The sequence below is a fragment of the Orcinus orca genome, chromosome 14 (genome assembly GCF_937001465.1).
Source record: "Orcinus orca chromosome 14, mOrcOrc1.1, whole genome shotgun sequence".
NCBI classification, from domain to species: Eukaryota; Metazoa; Chordata; class Mammalia; order Artiodactyla; family Delphinidae; genus Orcinus; species Orcinus orca.
In genome coordinates, this window is record NC_064572.1 from 44534515 (window position 1) to 44555030 (window position 20516).

Sequence of the window (20516 nt, forward strand, 5' to 3'; positions counted from 1 at the left end):
CAGGACTGGTTTTTGCACACCAGCTGATTGGAAGAAATCAGGAGTCCTGAGTTTGGGTCCAAGCCTCCCTAGGACCAGGTGGGAAAGGCTGAGCAAAAGGTTCGACTTTTCATGAAAGACTTGATCTTCTAGCAGAGGAAAAAAGAAGTTTAACTAGCCCTATATTTACATCACTAGAAAGGAAATAATGTTTCTAGTGTTCCCACTTTCATCTTTTTCTTTAATCCATACATATAACAGTCACAGCTGCAACCAAACAAAATGAGGTGAGTGTGTTATTCACTGGGAGGTGTTCTAACTCCTATAGTCCCTCAGACTCCAGGGGCGGCCATTAGAGCAGAACCCAGCAAAAAACACAGATTTAAGATACCCACTGAGAAGGGAAAACCAGATGCAGGTCCATAACTAGTAAGGGGAGGTCCGAACTTTAGAAACATCGTTTAACACCACTGTATTTGTCTCCTCGACCACAGTGAGCCAAATAATAGGTCCTCATAGGACTAAATGAGATAATATGTATACTATACCCTTTAGAAACTATTTTTTAATACTACATACATGTCAGATACTCTCTTATAATTATGGGCAGCAGATTACACAAAAAAAGTAAAATTGAGAAATTTTAGTTAACTGTAGGTTAAATGTGAATAAACAGTAACAAATGTCAAAACACTTGGAATCGCAATCTTGGGCAGGCAGGAGTTAAGTGCAGCCCCCAAGTCTAGAAGGCCATCATGCTACTGCACCTGTACTATCAGCCAAGATCAAGATTATCATGGTCACTCTAGGCACAATGTCCTACACACCTAGTACAGCAAGGAATGTGGAAACTAAGCCTTATAGGGCACAAGAGAAGCATCTGGAACACTGCCCTCAGAACAGAGAAAATTGTGAGGAACCAAAATGCAATCCTGACCTATCCACGCTCAGAACCAATAAGCAGGCTGTGAGGTTGGAAGAATGCCCCCTGGGCAGATGTCTAGTGACCCCTAGTTTGTTCAAAGGAGAAATAATTTTTTATTTCTCCCCAAACAATTACTGATAATGTACTTATAGTCATATAGATATTTTATCACTAAGTGGACCTTAATCATACTAATAAAAAATGTATTAGAGGTAAGAAAAGCCTAACATCAAACAACACTAAGTTTATAACAGCTAATGAGTTGCCTGTGCATATTACATACAATTGTTAAAGTGCTTTTTACCTTGGAAGAACATCACATCTTCATACATATCAATATTTATATAAGCTCTTCCTCATGATTCTCACAGACCCTCTTACTGGCTTGATGGAATCTTTGTAGTAAATGTTTTACCTAGTGGGCATGCAAATAACAAGAGTAGCTAATATTTGTTGATTGTCTGACATTTGCCAAATATCTTAGATGTATTACCTTTTGTAATCCTCCTGTCACCCTTGAAGAAGGTACTGCTAAGATCCCCATATACAAATGGGGAGATATACAAGACCTCATAGCTATTAGGGGAGACTGGCATTCTGACGCCATGGCCTGTGATTTCTACCCCCTATGCCATATATTACCTCCTTAAGTAACACTGGCTAGCTCTGGACAAGCTGTGTTTTGAAATTATATATACATATATATTATGTATACATTTTTTTAAATTTAGAGGCAGAAAACAAACTCTAAGTAATAATAACAACTAATGGCTACCGATGCTCACTGTGTGCTGGGCACTGTTTTAAGGATTTACATGTATTAAATAATTTAATCCTTACAACCCTATGAGACAGATACTATTCTTAATCCCTTTTTCACAATTAAAGAAAGGTAGGCAGGGACAGGTAAAGCAGCCTGCTCAAGATCACCAATGTGAAGATTCTAACCCGGAGTCTGTGCTCCTAACTGTTGCATAATCTTGCCTCTCAAAAAGTATTTTCAAACTTCCAAAATTCACCCCTTTGCTCATAGCACCAGCCAAAAGGTCAATAATCACCTCTTTAAATGCTATACAATGAAAATGAAATGCTATACAAAAAAAAAAATGAAAACAACTGCACAAGAGCAAATCAAATTATAAAACTTCAATTCATATTTGTCTCAAAAAACATTAGTGCTAAAAGTTTGAGGAGATGGGCTTCCCTGGTGGCGCACTGGTTGAGAGTCCGCCTGCCGATGCAAGGGACACGGGTTCCTGCCCCGGTCCGGGAAGATCCCACATGCCGCGGAGCGGCTAGGCCCGTGAGCCATGGCCGCTGAGCCTGCACGTCCGGAGCCTGTGCTCCGCAACGGGAGAGGCCACAACAGTGAGAGGCCTGCGCACCGCAAAAAAAAAAAAAAGTTATGTTTACACTAGACTGTAGTCTATTAAGTGTGCGACAGCATTATATCTAAAAGAACAATGTACATACCTTAATTAAAAAATGGTTGGCCAAAAAAACGCTAACCATCATCTGAGCCTTCAGTGAGTCATAGCAGTAACGTCAAAGATCACTGATCACAGATCACCATAACAAATATAATAATGAAAAAGTTTGAAATACTGTGAGAATTACAAATGTGACACAGAGATATGAAGTGAGCAAACGCTACTGGAAAAATGGCAATGATAGACTTGCTTAAGGCAGGGTGTCACACACCTTCGATTTGTAGAAAGTGCAGTTATCTGTAAGCACGATAAAACGAAAGTCAATAAAAGGAGGTATCGCCTATACTCAAATGCCTACACCAACCTACAAAAAAGGCAAAATATACCTATTAATGGGAATTATCAAATATTAGTAGCCCAAGATTATATATTAATAAAATGAACATGCCCTCTCCAAAATTTCAAGGAAGTCACTTACTTTGCTGTTTGAAATTTACAACTGACCTTATTGCTCTGTTTTCATTTTTACGTTGTAAGAGCCACCAAGATCTGTAGTGATTGTGAGGGAAAAGTCACACATCATACAGTTAAACCATTTCTAATATAGAGTGAAATTTCACTCTCAGGATCATTCTCCGCTTATTGCAATATCCATGAAAAAATTCTACAACAGAAGCACAGTGAGTACAATTTGATTTTTTAAAAATATGCTCAAGGCACCTAGCTGGGTATTTAATATAGTTTGCATTTCTGTAGTGCAATAAGTTTTCTATTTCAGACAGCTAAGAATTCCTTACAGATTAGTCTAATTTGCTAAATTGAGATACTCAGTGTTTTACTTTTCCTATCTGCCTTTTTATGGTCTATCTGGTGGACTTAATTGGCACATCTGAGCAGATGAAATACTCTCAGTTAGGAGTCCAGATCTCACAGAGTAAATTAAGACTGATGCAGACAATTATGCACTGGAGCTGAGGATGAGAGGTGTGTGCAGAGCACGGAGCAGAATTAGTCTTCATTTGTGTCTTAGCTTCGTCATTTAAAAGAAGCCAGGATGCTCTCTAAGAAAAGTCCTAAAGGGAGTTAACTTTTTCTTCTCTCTTTAAAATATAGAGTCCTAGAAGAAGAAAAGAACACAAGTTTATTTCTTGAGAAAGAAATCAACTCCCAGAAACTGATGACAAGAACAATCTTCAAATAATTATACTTAGTTTCTGGATCAAACCTAGATTAAATTTTTACCAAATTCAGATTTTTAGAGATCAAATGATCTGCGTTTTGTTTTGTTTTTTTAAAGGTACAAGCAAATCAAGCTCTACACTGTATCAATAATTTGGCCTTTGCCTAAGTGTGACCTGAATCCATGTGCAGCACAAACAAAGATGCAACTGAAGGATAAACATGGGACAATCGCACTGCAAAGGGATTGGCTCTAGGCAAAAGGAAGAGGAAGAGGCTCGGTGAAAACAATAAAATGGAGACAGAGCAGCTGAGACTGTGGTTCTAGGAGGCATGGCCTTCAGCGCTGTTTCAAGCAAAGGAATGGGGCCTGCAAAAGTGTGGGCTTGGTCCTCATCAAGCAACGGGAGAAAGTGATCACTGAGGCCATGCTTTCTGAGCCCACCGCACCAGTCCACACTGACAGACCACTCCCTCCTGACCCAAACCACCGGCTTCTCCACTTGCTGCTATCCTGGGCAAATGACTTCAGCTTTCTCGGCTCAGGTTCCTATCTCCTAGGGCGCTGTGAGGACTAAGCCAATAGAGCCACATACAGTGAAGCACTGCTAAGTGGTAAGCACTCACTAATGTCAGCTATCTTAGTTCTCATAACCACCTCCTCCCTCACCCACGGATACCACCCTTGCTCAGGGCCTCCAAATTTCAAATCCAAGAGGCTTTTTTCAACATTCATCCTCCTCAGCTTTACTCATTTCGGCATCTGAAAACACCGACAGCCTTCCCCTCCTAGAACTATGCATGTATACAGCTAAACCCTCCAAACCAGGATCCAACTCGCCCCTGGCCACAGAAGCCACAGTGCTCAAGACAGAGGGTGCTGAAGATACCATTTTCCCAGATGATTAAGTCTTACGGGGGCTTAGAAGATACTCTGTAAGATTTACACAATGAATGGAGCCATCTGACCTTTTGTTTGTTTGTTTGTTTTTGCGGTACGCGGGCCTCTCACTGTTGTGGCATCTCCCGTTGCGGAGCACAGGCTCCGGACGCGCAGGCGCAGCGGCCATGGCTCACGTGCCCAGCTGCTCCGCGGCATGTGCAATCTTCCCGGACCGGGGCACGAACCCGTGTCCCCTGCATCGGCAGGCGGACTCTCAACCACTGCGCCACCAGGGAAGCCCTGACCTTTTTTAACTCAAAGTTATTCACGGTAAATAAAGTTCAAAATGTGGCAAAAGAAAAGAAAAACCTCTAACGACAAAACCGTATTAGAAGCCAGTTACATCAACCGGTGTCATGACTACAGACGCGAGTTACACCACACCACGAGGCAAATGCTATGCCCATCCACACCAGATCAGTCAAGTTTTCTAGAGTCCCTAGCAATCTCCCCAAATCTTTACCCAGCTGACTTGGGTCTAGGGTTTGGTCTCCAGCCCAGGGAGGTAGGGGCAGCTATGTTCTGATTCTTGGCACCACCATGTGGCCACACATAGGTACTGCCCATTCCACCCAATTCCACAAATGAAAGGAAACCGCCGTTTACACAACCCGGTCCTGGCTTCAAATCCCAGCTCTTAACCAGTGACATCATGGGCAAACTGATCATCCTGAAAGGGCCAAGATAAAGTGTTTGTGCAGCCTACTATAATTAGAACAACTGAAAGATATATATGCATAGGATCAAAGGCTGGAATGAAATATAAAAAAATAGAGGTGCAGGTAGTTTTTTCTATCTTAACATTATCACAATTTCACTATAAAAAAACAAGGAATTGGGGTCTTCCCTGGTGGTGCAGTGGTTGAGAGTCCACCTGCCGATTCAAGGGACGCGGGTTCGTGCCCCGGTCTGGGAAGATCCCACATGCCGCGGAGCGGCTGGGCCCGTGAGCCATGGACGCTGAGCCTGCGCGTCTGGAGGCTGTGCTCCGCAACGGGAGAGGCCACAGCATTGAGAGGCCCGCGTACCACAAAAAAAAAAAAAAAAAAACACACACACACACAAAAAAACCACACACAAAAAAAACAAGGAATTATCAAAAGTGAAAGGTCAGGGGCAGGCTATGGGAAGCCTTTAAACTATCTGGAGGTACCAGTTCAAATCCATTTCAGGCTGTGATCTCAGCAGCTTGGCCCAAAGTACCAGATAATCTGAGGTGACTCAGGCACCACCTACTGAAGAGTCTGTTTCTAAATTCTACTGTTCCACTGACTGAGGATGGGGGGTGGGGGTGATTTATCCCAGCAGCAATACCAAGCTAACTTCGGGCTAGAGTTGAGCATTACATCCTCAAATCCCAACATCCTTACCAACAATTCTTTCCAACCTCCTCAAAGGTTTCCTAAATGGGAACATCGTAAGGGCCTCTGATAAGGAAGAATGCTACCAACCTCACCTCGGAATTAGTGGGAGCTCAAAGCCCAAGTGCAGTGCCCAGCTCCTGCTGCTCTGGGCTGAGCCCTAAAGGTGCTCCCCAGGGGATTCTCAAGCACACACCCTGGTAAGAACCCGATGAACTATTATACACAGCACTGAGCTGAATAAACTGTCCCCAAAGCTCCTGCCCAGGCCCTCTCCTATGTAAACACAATTGTGCAGGGTACATAAAAGTTTAGAGAAAATGATATACAAACTCAATCTGCCAAAACTTACGGCCTCAGAAAGGAAGAGAATATATAAAGTCCACTTATATATATCAAAGTAGTTCCCAACCATGCCAGTGCCTCAGAATCACCTGGGAAAGCCTTTTTAAATTACCACCTGGTAGTCCCACGTACACATTTTGAATCAGCACCTCCAATGGTGGAGCCCCCAGTGATTCTGCAGGATCAGCCCATGGGCTGGGAATCTTTGCCTTAGTCTATGCTCATTGCCAAGAAAATACAGCTGTTAGGTTAGCAACTTAAGCAGTAATGGCTGGCAAATGGAAATAGAAAGGAGAGATTCAGAGTATAGGTTTAAGTCAAATGATAAATGTTCTCCCTAGTCGTGCCAGCAGGAGAAAGACCTTATTTGGAAGTGCATCCTCTCACTCGGGGTGTCAACAGACCTACACTGCAAGTCCGACCTAAGCAGTACGTCCACTGCTGGGGAAAGAGCCATGAGTTGGTGACATCTTTTGTTTGTCATATCTCACTGTTGGCAAACAGCATGTTGCTTGCTTCCCCCTGTTGTCCCCGTGCCAAGGTAGACATCACCAACGGATTGCAGCACTCTTTCCCAGGGAAGCCAAACAGGCCTCAGTCTCCCCCGAACAGATTACCACTGCCAAAGGTGGGAGCTGGCTGGCAAAGGCAAGGGCTTGTGCCCTCCCTGTCTTGAAGTGGCAGCTTAGCAACCGGACTCCTCTGCAGACCACGGCCACCATGCCAATACCCAAAGCAATCCAGACGAGACCCTTGAGGAAACAACGTGCCCCCAAAGCAATGCAAGTATTTTCCTGTTCAGTGATGCACCTGAAGTTCGGGGGTAAATGTGGCAAGTTTTAAGCTGCATCCTCAGGTCCATATCAACATATCTGAATGACCCAACAGACCAGGCCCAGTGCTGGGATGAACGTCCTCCACAAAATCTTCCCCAAATACCTCAGTCTGATTTCATTATGCCCTGCACACTGGTTAGGTCCCATCTGTGCCAAAGTCCCCTAAAAGACTGCAGATTCCTCACAGGAACCCCTAGACGCCAGTCCTAGAATGGAGATGTGCATTCATGCAGTGAGAGCAAAGATGAAGCAATGGAGATGACCTCACATCTCAACTGGAAAATGAACCAACTACACTGAGGGAACCGGGATTGCAGATCTCTGTTCACCTGGCGGGGAAAGGTGCACGTATGAAATGTTTGGTCTTCTAGGCCACTCTGGGCTCACCAGGGACATATATCACCCAACACTGAATGTGTGTTATTTCTGTTAAGTGTTTGGCACCTGGAGCTCCCAGACCCTAGCTTTCTAAAGCAGCAATAGATTTTAAGGAAGACCTCACAACTGAGAGCCATACCCTAATGGAAACGTGAGTACCCCAAAATTAAAATAAAAAATAATGGATGCTTTGTAAGATCTGTTAGCATTGACATGAATAAGAAACGACAGAATATTTGCTTCTAAGAAGTGGCCCGTCCATCACGGTACATTATCAAAGGTATGAAAATCAGGGAACACCATTGAGGAGACAGCCTCCAAATGCCACAGAACAGAGAAGAAAGCAGGATAAAAATGTTGGAAAGGCAAAATACACGGGCATTTTATAAGATGCTTAAAACTTCCAAGACTGATCTGAGGTCTTGGGCTAAGTCAGAGAAAGCAGGATCATCTACTATCCAGATGCAGAAAAGGTTAAGCTGTAGAAAAGGCCTGACAGGAAATTCCCACTGAGCGTCAGCTAAAACTAAAGACACCTAGTTAGGACTAACCTAGAGCTAATGAAAGACCTAAGACTCTCCAAGTGGAGAGAATAAAGGGGGTGAGATGTCTAGGAGTCGCCCACTTTCACTTCTAAGGGTTCAAAACAGCATTATAATCAACAGGGCTATAACCAACACATATTTAAGTCCAAAAGGTACTTACCTTGGGTACATATTCCTAAATTCTAACCATTAGGAAAAACTCATTTTCTATGTTGTAAATTATATGGGGCTTTATTCTTCTTATCCATCAACAAACCAGTGCTAAGATAAGAAATCCTAAAGTGTTTTTCTTCCCTCAAGGGGATACCATTACAATTTCATTCTGTCTACAAAGATCAACAACAAGAAATAACAAAGTATAGAGTGACTGGCAGTTTTAAAATATTCTTAATATGCTTCTCAATCCTGAGCATTTTATTTTTTTAACATCCCCCAATCCAAAGGGTACCAAAGGAGATGCCGTATAAACATTTCAATGTGGATATCTGCAATTTAACAATTATCTACCTTAATAACTGTAACTATAAAATTTTAAGAGCTATAGTATTTTGGTAGCAATTAGAGTTATTGATATTTCTGAAATTCATTTGAGATTTTACTATAACTTGAGCAAAAAACTGACTTCTAATATGGCTTTGGAAGTAACAGTTTTACAATCTTAACATTATTAAGAAAAACTTATTGCCATGAATTTAAACTAAACCTGTATTTAAAATTCAATCAAAATAATTGCTCTTGATCAAAATACTGATATACTTAAAATATATTTAATATTGACTCAATTTAATGGGAAGAATATTCATTCCACTTATAATCAATATGTTGAGATTAACACTTTTATTTTATTTTGCGGTACGCGGACCTCTCACTGTTGTGGCCTCTCCCGTTGCAGAGCACAGGCTCCGGACGCGCAGGCTCAGCGGCCATGGCTCACCGGCCCAGCCGCTCCGCAGCATGTGGGATCTTCCCAGACCGGGGCACGAACCCGCGTCCCCTGCATCGGCAGGTGGACTCTCAACCACTGCGCCACCAGGGAAGCCCAACACTTTTATTAATTCTCTACAATAGTCAAGAAAAAGACTGATGCCACTCACTGTTCAGAAAACTTTACAGATATCAGATGTGCAAGCTACAATGAGAAATGACAAACATTAAGCCACTCCTCAACTCCCTCTTGCTGCATAAGGTACTACCACAGTGAGAGTGTAACAGCTCTCTTAAAGACCTGGACTTAGGTTGCAGGTACTCAAATCATTGGTGAAAAGAACTATGCTGCACCTGCTTCTAAAAGGATGTATGTGGCAGCTTGGATGTAGGGCGTCGGCAGTTCTAAGTAACAGAAGAAAAGAATATCAGGTCAATCTTTATTTGCAAAGGCCAGTGGAAAGCTACAAGAATTATAATAAACTAGGTCTCCCTACACTGAGAAACAAGAAAAAACTGTTGAGGACTGGGGAAAAAAGCCACCCTGGGAGCAAGTATTAAAAAAGTAATCTGTTAAGCAGATTCCCGCATCCCTTTGAGTCTCGCGGCGCTCTTAAAAAGCTAAGGCGTGAGACCTGAGTCGCACAACGTCATGCTCCGTGGGACACGGTGGAGATTGTAGCATACACACTGGTTTTCTTGACTCAGAAGACGTGTGGCAACATGCAGTGCGGACTCCACAAACAAACGTGTTCACCTGGGCTTCCCTGGTGGCGCAGTGGTTGAGAGTCCGCCTGCCGATGCAGGGGACAGGGGTTCGTGCCCCGGTCCGGGAAGATCCCACATGCCGCGGAGCGGCTGGGCCCGTGAGCTATGGCCGCTGAGCCTGCGCGTCTGGAGCCTGTGCTCCGCAACGGGAGAGGCCACAACAGTGAGAGGCCCGCGTACCACAAAAAAAAAAAAAAAAAAAAAAAAAGTGTTCACCTTCCTTTTACTTACTTACATCAGACACTGACAAATTCACGGAAATAAGAAGCCAAAGTTAGTCTCTAGCATAAAAAAAGACAGGGCACAGGAAGGGTATGCCGGGCAGAGGAAGCCCATTTCTGGCACGGTATTGTTGAAATTCTGTAGAGAACCACTTTTTCAAGACAAGGAAGGAGGGATTTAGGAAAGCAAGCTTATTCTTTCATACACTAAAACTTAAATTTCAGCTCTTTTTTGAAGGAAAGTCTCCTAAAATTACTTTCACCCAACATACACTACACAAGCCAACCTCCTCCTGCCCCTTGTGGCAGGGCACCCACTCTCCCACCCACCCACACAGCTCCTGCTTTAGTCCTAGGCATGCCTCTTGCCCAGCCCTCCCCCTAAGCTTTTCTTCTTAGACTTGCCCTCAAATCTCAATGAAGACCCCAAAGTAGAAGCATCTTGGGTCAGCTCCATCGAGGACTCAGGGACTCTGATGGTTCTAGCAGGCTAAGATTGCAGGAAGTCCAACCTTTGGATGAATGGAGGTCTAATATATTACGCTAGACTAGAACTCTCATTTATTAATAAACCTACCATCTACGATAAAGCAAGCAGTACAATCCCTGGAGACTGACCTTAACCGCTGCTTATAATAATCTTCATCTCCATCATCTCGGCATCTCACTACTTTCCGACCTCCTCCTCCTCCTCCTGCGGCTTCAGCTTCTTCCCCAGAACTTGGAAAGAAGTCATCATCAATCTCCTGCACTGTGACTTTCTTCTGCCGTTTCTGGCGACCGAGCACCCGTCTCCGGTCACAGTCGGTGTCTTCCCCGGACAGGTCAGTCCCTGCCGCCTCCCCCTGCTCCCACTCCGTGGGCAAGTACTCGGATACTTCATCCTCAGAGTCTCCCTCTGCCTTTGGCCTCACATCACACTCCAAGGGTTTCTTTCCCTTTAGCAATCCCACCTGCCCCTGGAACTGAAGAGCCCTCTTCTGGAGTTTCTTGATGTGTTTTTTCAAGCGCTTATCTGTTTTCGAGAGAACTTTGCCTCTCTTGTCTGGTTTGTTTTCATTGAGTGTTGAGCTCAGCTCAGAAGTGACCGAGGCCGGGGCTTTTTTAGTTGCTCTTTTATTACAAGCTTGCTTCTTTCTTTCAAAGGACAGTTTTGCTTGATCTGCCAAATACTTTTCAAAATCTGATGCTTCGTTGAGCATTAGTTTTCTGGGCTTTCTCTCCTGCTTCTGAGGGATCTGGGTACCAAAAGGTGTCATCTGACCAGTGCGGACGAGCTCTTCCCAAGCAGTCTCCTGAGCGGGCATGAGCATGCTGCCGAGGGAGGACGGCTCTGCTTCTGAAAAGAGGGATGACAACACGTTGGGCACTAGCACAAAACTTTCCAAGAGAACAACGGATATGTGCACTACTCAATACATAAATTAAAAAAAGAAGAAAAAATCACTGACGTACTAAAGTAGATGACGTACTAAAGTATAGTGTATATGAAGAACAGAGTGAAATTTACTATGGCATTCATGCCGCATTTAGTATACTCCTATTCAAAAAGGTAACTTCTCAATAACTTTTCCCAAAACACTGCATTATCAATATACTTTCTGTGCATCCAAAGACAGACCCAGTCATATGTAACACACAGAGAAATTTTACCATGTTTCCTTATCAACTGCCCTTGAGGAAGCAATCTCCCAAGTTTCCACGTCACTGCTAATACCAGCATTCAGATGGACTTAAATACGAGACAGCAGAACTGAAAACAGACATCTAAAGAATCAGCATGCACCTAAATAGGTAAAACATAAATGCTGCCTCTGCACTGCCCAACAGGAGAGTCACCACATGGCTACTTAAATTTACGTTGAAAATTCATTCTCTCAGTGGTACTGGCCACATTTCAAGCGCTCAATAGCCACATGTGGCTAAAGGCTACCATGATGGACAACACAGACAGCATTTCCACTATTGCAAAAAGGTCCACTCAACAGCACCATGTTAGATGTGTGAAGTTAACTGACTGAAGGGATGAACTAAAGTTGGAAGTTATGCCATAATAATAGAAAGCCACCCAGAGATCATCCCTCTTTCATTAGTTGAAATTAATCTCTAGCAAAATTACTTTACCCATAGCCAAAATACCAAAAGAAGTAAAGGCTTAATAGGAAGGCATCCATATTCTAAAATCTGTATTTCTTGCAGGCCAATAATAGCACAGTGCAGTTTTTCATTAAATGTGCACTGAAGAAAAACATACATCAGAAAGTGCACAAATCCTAAGTGTACAGCTCAGTGAATTTTCAGAAAAAAACCAAACCCATAACACCAGCATCCAGATCAGGACGCATAAATTACTAGGACCCCCAGATATGCCCTTCATGGTGCCTCCCAGCTTCTACCCCACCAGATACTGACTGACCTATTAACACGGTAGACAAGTTGTACCTGGCTTTCAACTTAATGGAAATGGGAATGTCTGTACTTGTATCTGGTTTCTTTTGTTCAACATTATACGTGGGTGAGTCACACTTACTACTGAATATAATTGCAGTTTGTTGATTCTCATTGCTGTTAGTATTCTATTATAACTCTACTACAATTTTTCCATTCTAGTGTTACTGGACATTTGGGTAGTTTCCAGGTTTGGGCTACCAGGAATAATGTTGCTACGAGCATTCCAATACACATTCTTTGGTAATGTATGTATATAATTCTTTGGGTATATTAAGCTTTAGTAGACACCAAACCGATTTCCAAAGTGGTCCTAGCAATTTTAAGTTCCACCAACAGTGTTTGAGAGTTCCAACTGGTCCACATACTTGCCATTCCACTTTAGCTATGCTGGTAGGCATGGAGTAGTACCACTTTGTGAATGTAATTTGTATTTCCCTAGTGACTAATGAACTAGGGAATCCTTACGTAAGATCTGTTGATCTTTTGGGTAGCCTATTGTGAAGAAAATGTTCAAATCTTTTGCCCATTTTTCTCATATGTGGTCTGTCTTTAAAAGGAAAAAAAAAAAAGATTTCTAGGAGCTCTTCATACATTCTGGACTCAAGTCCCTGGACTGATACAGATATTGCAAACATCTTTTCCCATTCTGCAGCTTGCCTTTTCACTCTCTTAAATGCTACCTTTCAGCGACATAAGATCTTAGTTGTAACACAGTTCATTTATCAAATCTTTTCCTTTACAGTGAGCCTTGTTTTTGTGCCTTGTTAAATCTTTGCCCCAAGATCATGAAAATGTTTTCCTATGTTATATCCTAAAAGCTTTGTTTTATCCTTAACGGTGAAATCTACAATCCATTTGGAATTTATTTTTGTACACTGTATAATGGGCCAATATTCACTTTATCTTCATGTGGAGTAACCCAGCACACTTAGTGAAAAGACGATCCTTCTCCACAGCACTGTACTGCCACATCTGTCATAAATCAAGTGACCACATATGGGTGGGTTTGTTTGCTGGACCCTCTACTCTGTCCCATTGGTGTATTTGTCTACTATCCTTATGCCACTACAGTGTCTTAATTACTATAGGTTAGTAATAAGTCTGGGTATTTTGTTCTTCTTCAAGATTGCCTTGGCCATTCTTGACCCAATGCATGTTTATATAAATTTTAGAATCAGGTTGTTAGTGCCACCCACCCTCAGCCTACTCTTCCTACTCTATACCCTCTCCCTCAAAAAACTCCCTGAAATTTATACTGGGGTTGCACTGAAACTATAAGTGGACAGAACTGTATCTTCCAATCTATGACCATGGTGTATCTCCCCATTTATTTGCCTTCTTTAATTTTTCAATGACATTTTGTAGTTTTTAATGTAGAGAGAGCTGAAGAAAACTACCTTTTTTTACTAAGAGTTATTTCCACGTATTTGATTTTGATCGTAATTGCCATCTTTATTAAATTTTATTTTTTGCTTTTGTTCGTATGTAGAAATATGACTGATTTTTATATATTGACCTTGTATCCAGTGACACTGCTAAATTCACATGGTAATTCCAACAGACTGCCCACTGATCCTTTCAGATTTTTGATATGACCAATAACATACGCTGTAAATAATGATGGTTTTATTTCTCTTCTTACATTACTACACTATCCAGGTACAATGCTGAACAGGAAAGGTGATAGCAAGCAACTCATCTCATCCCAGATCAGAGGAGCAAAGCCAACTGTTGCAAAGTTTATCCCACCTAATTCCAGGAAAGGATTCTTTAATCAGATAATCCTCACAACAATTAGGAAACGGATCGCTATGTGGAGACCAGGGGAAAGGAAACCTCAGGCAAGCATGTGAGCAAAGAAATGAAGGTCTACTATGCTTATGCCCATCTCAAAGCAGACTTGGAAAGGTTAAAGAATGTAGCCAAGGTCTATACCTGGGCAATACAGAGCTGGGGTACACAAAGCCTAGACACTCTGTTCTCCTGCCCCACCAAACAGAGCATAGAGCACCACGGAGAAGGAAGGTATCCCAGAAGGGATGGAGGAGGAAGGGTTATAAGGGAGACCAGGAGTCTGAAGTGTTAGCTGGAGCCCCACTGGAGAGGGATAATAGGAACCAGGAGTTCAGGAAAAGGGCAAAAGGCCACAGGTCTACAGATTTATAAGATACTAGAACCTAGGTGGCCACAAAAGCCATAGGTAATGGATGAGATTATTTGGGGAGAGGTAATATAAGAAGAAGGCAGCTCAGGACTTCCCTGGTGGCGCAGTGGTTAAGAATCTGCCTGCCAATGCAAGGGACATGGGTTCGATCCCTGGTCCAGGAAGATCCCACATGCTGCGGAGCAACTAAGCCCGTGCGCCACAACTACTGAAGCCCGCGCGCCCTACAGCCCGTGCTCCGCGACAAGAGAAGCCACCGCAATGAGAAGCCCGCGCACCACAATGAAGACTCAATGCAGCCATAAATAAATAAATAAATTTATAAAAAAGAAGAAGAGGGCTCAGCAAGAAATTCTGAGAATAATCAACATTTAAGATAAGCCTAGAAAAGCTGGTCAAAAAAAACCTAAACAGGAATGGTCAGAAGGCTAAAAGGAAAACCAGAAGAGAGACATGGGTCTTGGAAGGCAGGGAAGTATCAGCTGCTACAGACAGGCCAAGTGGAGCTTTTGGATGGGGGAAGTAACAATTAATCCTGGGCCAAGTTTTACCAAACAAATAACAGGTAGCAAAAGGCAGCAGCGAGTTCTAGTCAGCCAGACCAGGACAATCGTTTTTTTTTACCAATGAGAAATATGGCATTTCAGCAGCAGAAAGTACTCCTCATAGGCCCAATGGATTCCGCGAGACGTTAATAGCACATCTAATAGTTATTTTTTTCCAATGCCTCAATTCTCACAATTCTCTTGTCTTACTGAATAGACTTCTGGAATTAGTAGAAAATATCTGCCTGAAGGGTTTAAATCTATACTTCAACTAGTAAATAACTGAACAGCTACCAACAATTTCTAAACACACATGCACACACACTGACTACAAAGATATTTCGTTTCAGAGCTTATGCATCTTCCCAAAAGGCTTCCCAAAAGATGCCCATCCAGGTCAGTGATATAAACAAAATCATGGCCATGGATTAAATAACCTGAATTAAGATGCCCTTTCTTGAACAACAGAATTGATGCTTGGAAAGCCTGCCAGATATGTCCCCAAAAGATATTTAAAAGCAATTCTAGGAATGTTCATGGATGATGCTTGGTCAACAAAACGTAATTCAATCAAGATGTTAGGTGTCTACAAAATCGATATAAAAGAATGTTAAGATTTCTAATTTATTAGACGTAATACTAAATGCACACCAGGAGCCTCCATTAGACTGAGTTAAAAATTTACTTTCTTTCTCTGAAACCCCGTAAGACTTAAAATAGATTTGGTTCTACAGGTGTGGAGAATAAAATTTTCCTGTGTCTCTTTTGTCACTAAGTAAACAAATGTATTCTTCCCAACACCCAGGCCAGAACTGAAGGGACACCCTCCACTGACGAGAGGCATCAGGCATCAATTCGAGAACAGAGACACCGTCCCCAGTATCCTCACCTGCATCCTCCTCCTCCAGACTGGCATGATCTAGTTCAACTTTTACCTCTGCTCCCCCAAGGATAGCCTGGAGACGTTTTTGTTTTGCTGTGATCTTCTTCAGTTGTTGTTCCTTAATGGGTAGATATTGAATACAAAAAACAGCAATGAAGTGATTAAATGTTAAATACAAACGACAGCATTGCAAAATTTTAAAAACTTTAATCAAGAGCAAAATAAAACAATTACCAAATACAACTATTACTACAGAAAACCTTATTTGAATAACTGCCACTTTTCTAGCAGGAAGCCCTCAAAGCATGTCCATCGGGCAGCATCCCTGTCCCCACCCACTCTCCTGACTGGGCGGCACAGCTCTCTACCTGCCTGAGCAGCTAAGTTCACTGCACTGACTCTCCACCGACTTGGGAGGTGGAACTGCTCTACATGGTTTCCTCATTACACACTGGGTAAATCACTGAATTTCTCTGTTTCTGACCTTAGCAGCCAATGGGCTATGAGGTCAATAGGCTGTAGGGATAAGAAACAAACACAAATGTTCAAACAGTTGAAAAAGTCAGTCACCTTTGATAATCTACCATATTTATGACCGTCCTTTACAGTATCCTACCCAATCACAAAATTTTAAAGGGAAAATCTATTTTGATATACCCTTTTACTCTGTCCTCCCCGGGCCCCCCTTTGTCGTGTCTCCCTCTACAACACCAGAGCTTGGATATGCGGCCATTCCTAGGGACTCCCTAATTAACTAGGCCTGTGGTAGGTGGTTCTTTCTCCCAAGGTCAAGAATGCTTGAACGCCAAACATGAGTGTGGAGCAAGGGGACATCCTGATTATAAACACCATGTTGTAATGACTTGTAATTCCTTTTACTGTATCTCACAGTTTTTCTCTCAGCAAACTCTCATACAAAACAGCCTCTCTCTGAATAGTCTCTCTCTAAACAGCAAAAAGCTGCTAAAGAGAGACAGGAATGTATAACCAAGTTAGACCAGTACCTAAAGGGGCCTAAGATTGGTCCTCTCTGCTCTTCGAAACCCCAGCCCACCAGAAGCCCACTATTCACATGCTCCACGAGAAGCCAGGCGGTCTCCTCTCTGCTTTGGGGAGACCCCTGGTGCCTCAAGCCACTGTGAGCTCTGACCTTTGGGCTGCTGCTGTGGAGTTAAGTGAGAGAGACAATGTGGAAAAGATCATGAACTGGTGAGTGGAGAGCAAAAGGAGGAACCAAGGTTAACCACACCCCACAAGTAGAGCCTGAATAAGAGCTGTGGGGACTCTACTCACTGCACTGAATCCACTGCAAGCACAAGGCCATCTGTTAGTCACTTAGGATGGTGGCAATAAAATGATCAAAACTAGTCATTTCTACCTCCTGCAATATATTGTCATGAAGTGTACATCAATTCTAAAAAATGTTTCAAACCTCATAAAAACAATGTCATAAGTGACAGACATTCCCTACCCTTAAGTCCTCCAACCCTAAGTGCAGACCCGGTCAGTGTGGCTGGGTGATGACTGAACACCGAAGGCCAGCCTCTCAGAACAGTGATCACGAGTGTGTGAGGGGCGAGGGCTGGGTCGATGGGAAATGTCTGCAGATAGTCAGTGCAAGCAGGAGCTGAGCAGGAAAAAGAGCAAGTCCACGCAAGACAAGGAGACGGCGTGAGAGGCCCGCATGCCAAAGAACCTAAGCTGGGGAAAGAAAGTGGCGCGGCAGGGAGACTATGAAAGTACCCGAGTGAGGAGGCACGCAAAGCCAAAAGAGGAACTTCTTCTCGGTTACGTACGTATGCGTACATATGCGTATTTTTAGAAACACTCTTTAAGCAGAGGATGTTAAAGGGAAACAGCCAAAAAAATTAAACGTATAAAAGGAACTCAAAAGTTTCTGTTATAAATTTGCTTCACATCTTACCAGTACTTTTCAGAATAGCTACTTCCTAAATATTAAATGAGCCTAAATAATGACTTTTGCAAAAATGCAACTTAGTGTGTTATTTGGAGTCACCTTGTTATACTTCTGTCGTTTTACAGAATCTAGTTTCCTGTTGATGTCTTTGTTGGTGTCAGCTTGAGGGCTAAGTTGTTCAATAATTTTATTGATTTGCCTTAGGGATGTCGTACATGACCTGAAAAAGAAGATAAAATGTCCATTTTCCACTCTGGTAACATCTTTTATAGAATAACATGGAGAGAAATGCTAAAAACATGTCCCTTTTACTTCTTATTAACTAAAAGACAAAAGCAACTAAACCAGAATACATATTCTTTTTGGCCACTAATAGAACTTGAAGGGTTATTAGGAGTCTAAGATGACTGCTCATGTTTTTCTCTAATCTGGCCAATTTTAATCAGTTCATTCCCATTTGCAAGCAGATTCATTCATTCTACAAGCATTTTAAGGGTCTACTCTATTCAAGAGACTGTGCAAAACCAATAGGCAATAAGTTGTCCCTTTATATGAAAAAATGCATACACTTTTTTTTTGAGAGTTAATTTTTTAGAGCAGTTTTAGGTTCACAGCAAAACTGAGAGGAAGGTAAAGATTTCCCATATACTCCCTGCCCCAAATACGCACAGCGTACCCCATTACCAACAACTCATACATCCGTGTTTAAAGGCCATTATGGAAGTCTCCCAAAGCTTGGAAAAGTACTAAAAATATTTAAACATCTTCTTATATAGGTCAGGCAACTGTGACAATATTTTTCTTTTGTATGACTAGAAGACTTATTTGCTGTCGTTTTACACTTTGTAGTGCAAAGAAAAAGAATCAGTTTATAATACATTGCTCCTAAAATAGACATCATAGAATTGTAACTCCCAAGTTTCAAAACACAAATTCAATCTCAACACTTGTGTAATTTGCTGTTTGTACCCTTTGTGGATTTCAGGAGAAAAGATGTTATCAATGCAAGTTACTGGCAGTCTCAGTACGTGTCACCATCTGTCTAGTGTTAGGCGGCCTCTAGTGTTAGGTGACTCTGCAGCACCCTGCTCTGTCACCTCTGCAAGCAGTGGATACATTTCCCAGGTCGAATGTAAAAGGTGTGTTCATTACACAGCATCGAGGTCCTCACATCTCAAGATCAGGCTACAACTATTGGAGAACACCTGCTGCTCAAGAGGCCCAAAGAACACACCAGAAAACTGTTAGCAGAAACCATGCCCTTTAAGTGCCAACAGCTGCCTGTACCACAGAGGCCCCACCCCCCCGGGTAGCCAAAAGCTCTACGTGCCTCCCTCCCCCTCCCCCAGCCGCTCCCACCTGAGACCACACCATCCCTCCACCCAGTCCTCCCCTTCCCCTTCCTGTTTCCCTGACACAGCCGAGAACACTGGCCAAGGAGGGCAGACCGGCAACGGAGAGCGAGCTCAACTCAATCCTCCGCCCCGTCTTCCAACCCAGGTCCAGGGCACCCCGTTCCCCACCAGTGTGCTGTGCGCAACACGGCCCAGGTCTGTTTCTCCTCTAAAGCACAAGTGAAGTCTCTATGGGACTTCAACTTTCTTTATAGAGTCAAAATTACAACAGAAGAAAGAAAAAGCAGGGAGTTGTTTCTCACTGTTTCTAGAAATGCAAATCTGAAAAGGTACCAAAAGACTGGCCCTAGGTTTAGGCACCGGAAACTGGAAAGAAATTATAGGATGGGGAGGTGGGGGGGGCGGATATGTTCCTGGTATCTGGAGTAGGACATATCAGAACTTTAGGAACACTTCTCCTGAGAACCATTCTGTGCACAAGCTTGCAAAGTCTGGGGCACTTAGAACAGTGCTTCTCTCCAGGACATCATGTGTAAACAAGCTGCTGTGAACTGAACTGAGCCCCTAACTACTGTGTACAGCGCTTCTGAGCGAAAGGGCTGGGGTTTAGACACAAGGTCAAGGACCACCCTTACTGACCCCATCCTCCAATTAAAGGTTCTATAAATCTCCTAAATTTCTGGACTACCACAGCTATTGTCTGAATCTCTCCGTCATATGTAAACACAAACTCTATAATCAGAGAGGAGGTGGTCCACTCACATGAGGTCGTCCAGCACTGACTGATACTCCTTCTCTGCGTCGGCAAGCTGGGCCACACGGCTGGCCTCATGAATGGCGCTGTCCACCTGCTGAAGCACCCCTTGCTCCAGCACGTCCTGGTCATAGACGTCCACACCCAAACCCTGCAGCTCCAGGGCCTGTGCACTGGGCTCCACCGCCTGGATCTGATGTCTGTTGATGTGCAGCAGGGCTGGCCCTCTCCTCGGAAGTTCCGAGGGATACCCCTTGGCGGAAGTGGAGGGTCCATTAGCAAGGGAACAAGAGGGGAGGCTCTCCCCCAGCTCCACGTCGCCATCGTTCTCCTGCTTGACTGTCCCCTCTGCACTCTCACTGATCTCCTGACTCTGTGAACAGTCTTGCTCCTGAGTTTGACTTGAGTGGGGGATCCTCTCATTTGGCATCCTCTACAGACTATCTAAAAGGAAAACAATTTTTCAGTCAGCCCTTCAGTTATATAGAATTGATATTTATACAGTTTCGTAAATATCTTATAACGAAAGCAGACCAATTTCTAAAAAAATCAAGAAATAATCCTCCAATTATACATAAATTTAAGTTCCCAAGTATTTTTCTTAAACGGGCA

The 20516-nt window shown here is 43.0% G+C and overlaps 1 protein-coding gene across 6 annotated transcripts in view; it reads right to left on the reverse strand.

Moving 5' to 3' along the window:
- ERCC6 (ERCC excision repair 6, chromatin remodeling factor) overlaps nt 1-20516 on the reverse strand; it is a 75483-nt gene that overhangs the window by 49697 nt on the left and 5270 nt on the right. For 4 of the 6 annotated variants that reach the window (XM_033417592.2, XM_033417594.2, XM_033417597.2 and 1 more), the window contains exons 2-6: nt 19913-20348; nt 17895-18015; nt 15884-15995; nt 10453-11173; nt 9200-9250 (exon numbers count right to left, since the gene is read on the reverse strand). In XM_033417592.2, coding sequence (XP_033273483.1) covers nt 9200-9250; nt 10453-11173; nt 15884-15995; nt 17895-18015; nt 19913-20334 — 1427 coding nt within the window. In that variant the 5' untranslated portion in view covers nt 20335-20348. The remainder of the gene's footprint in view (nt 1-9199; nt 9251-10452; nt 11174-15883; nt 15996-17894; nt 18016-19912; nt 20349-20516) is intronic. The other 2 variants (XM_033417593.2, XM_033417595.2) reach the window with 2 other exon arrangements.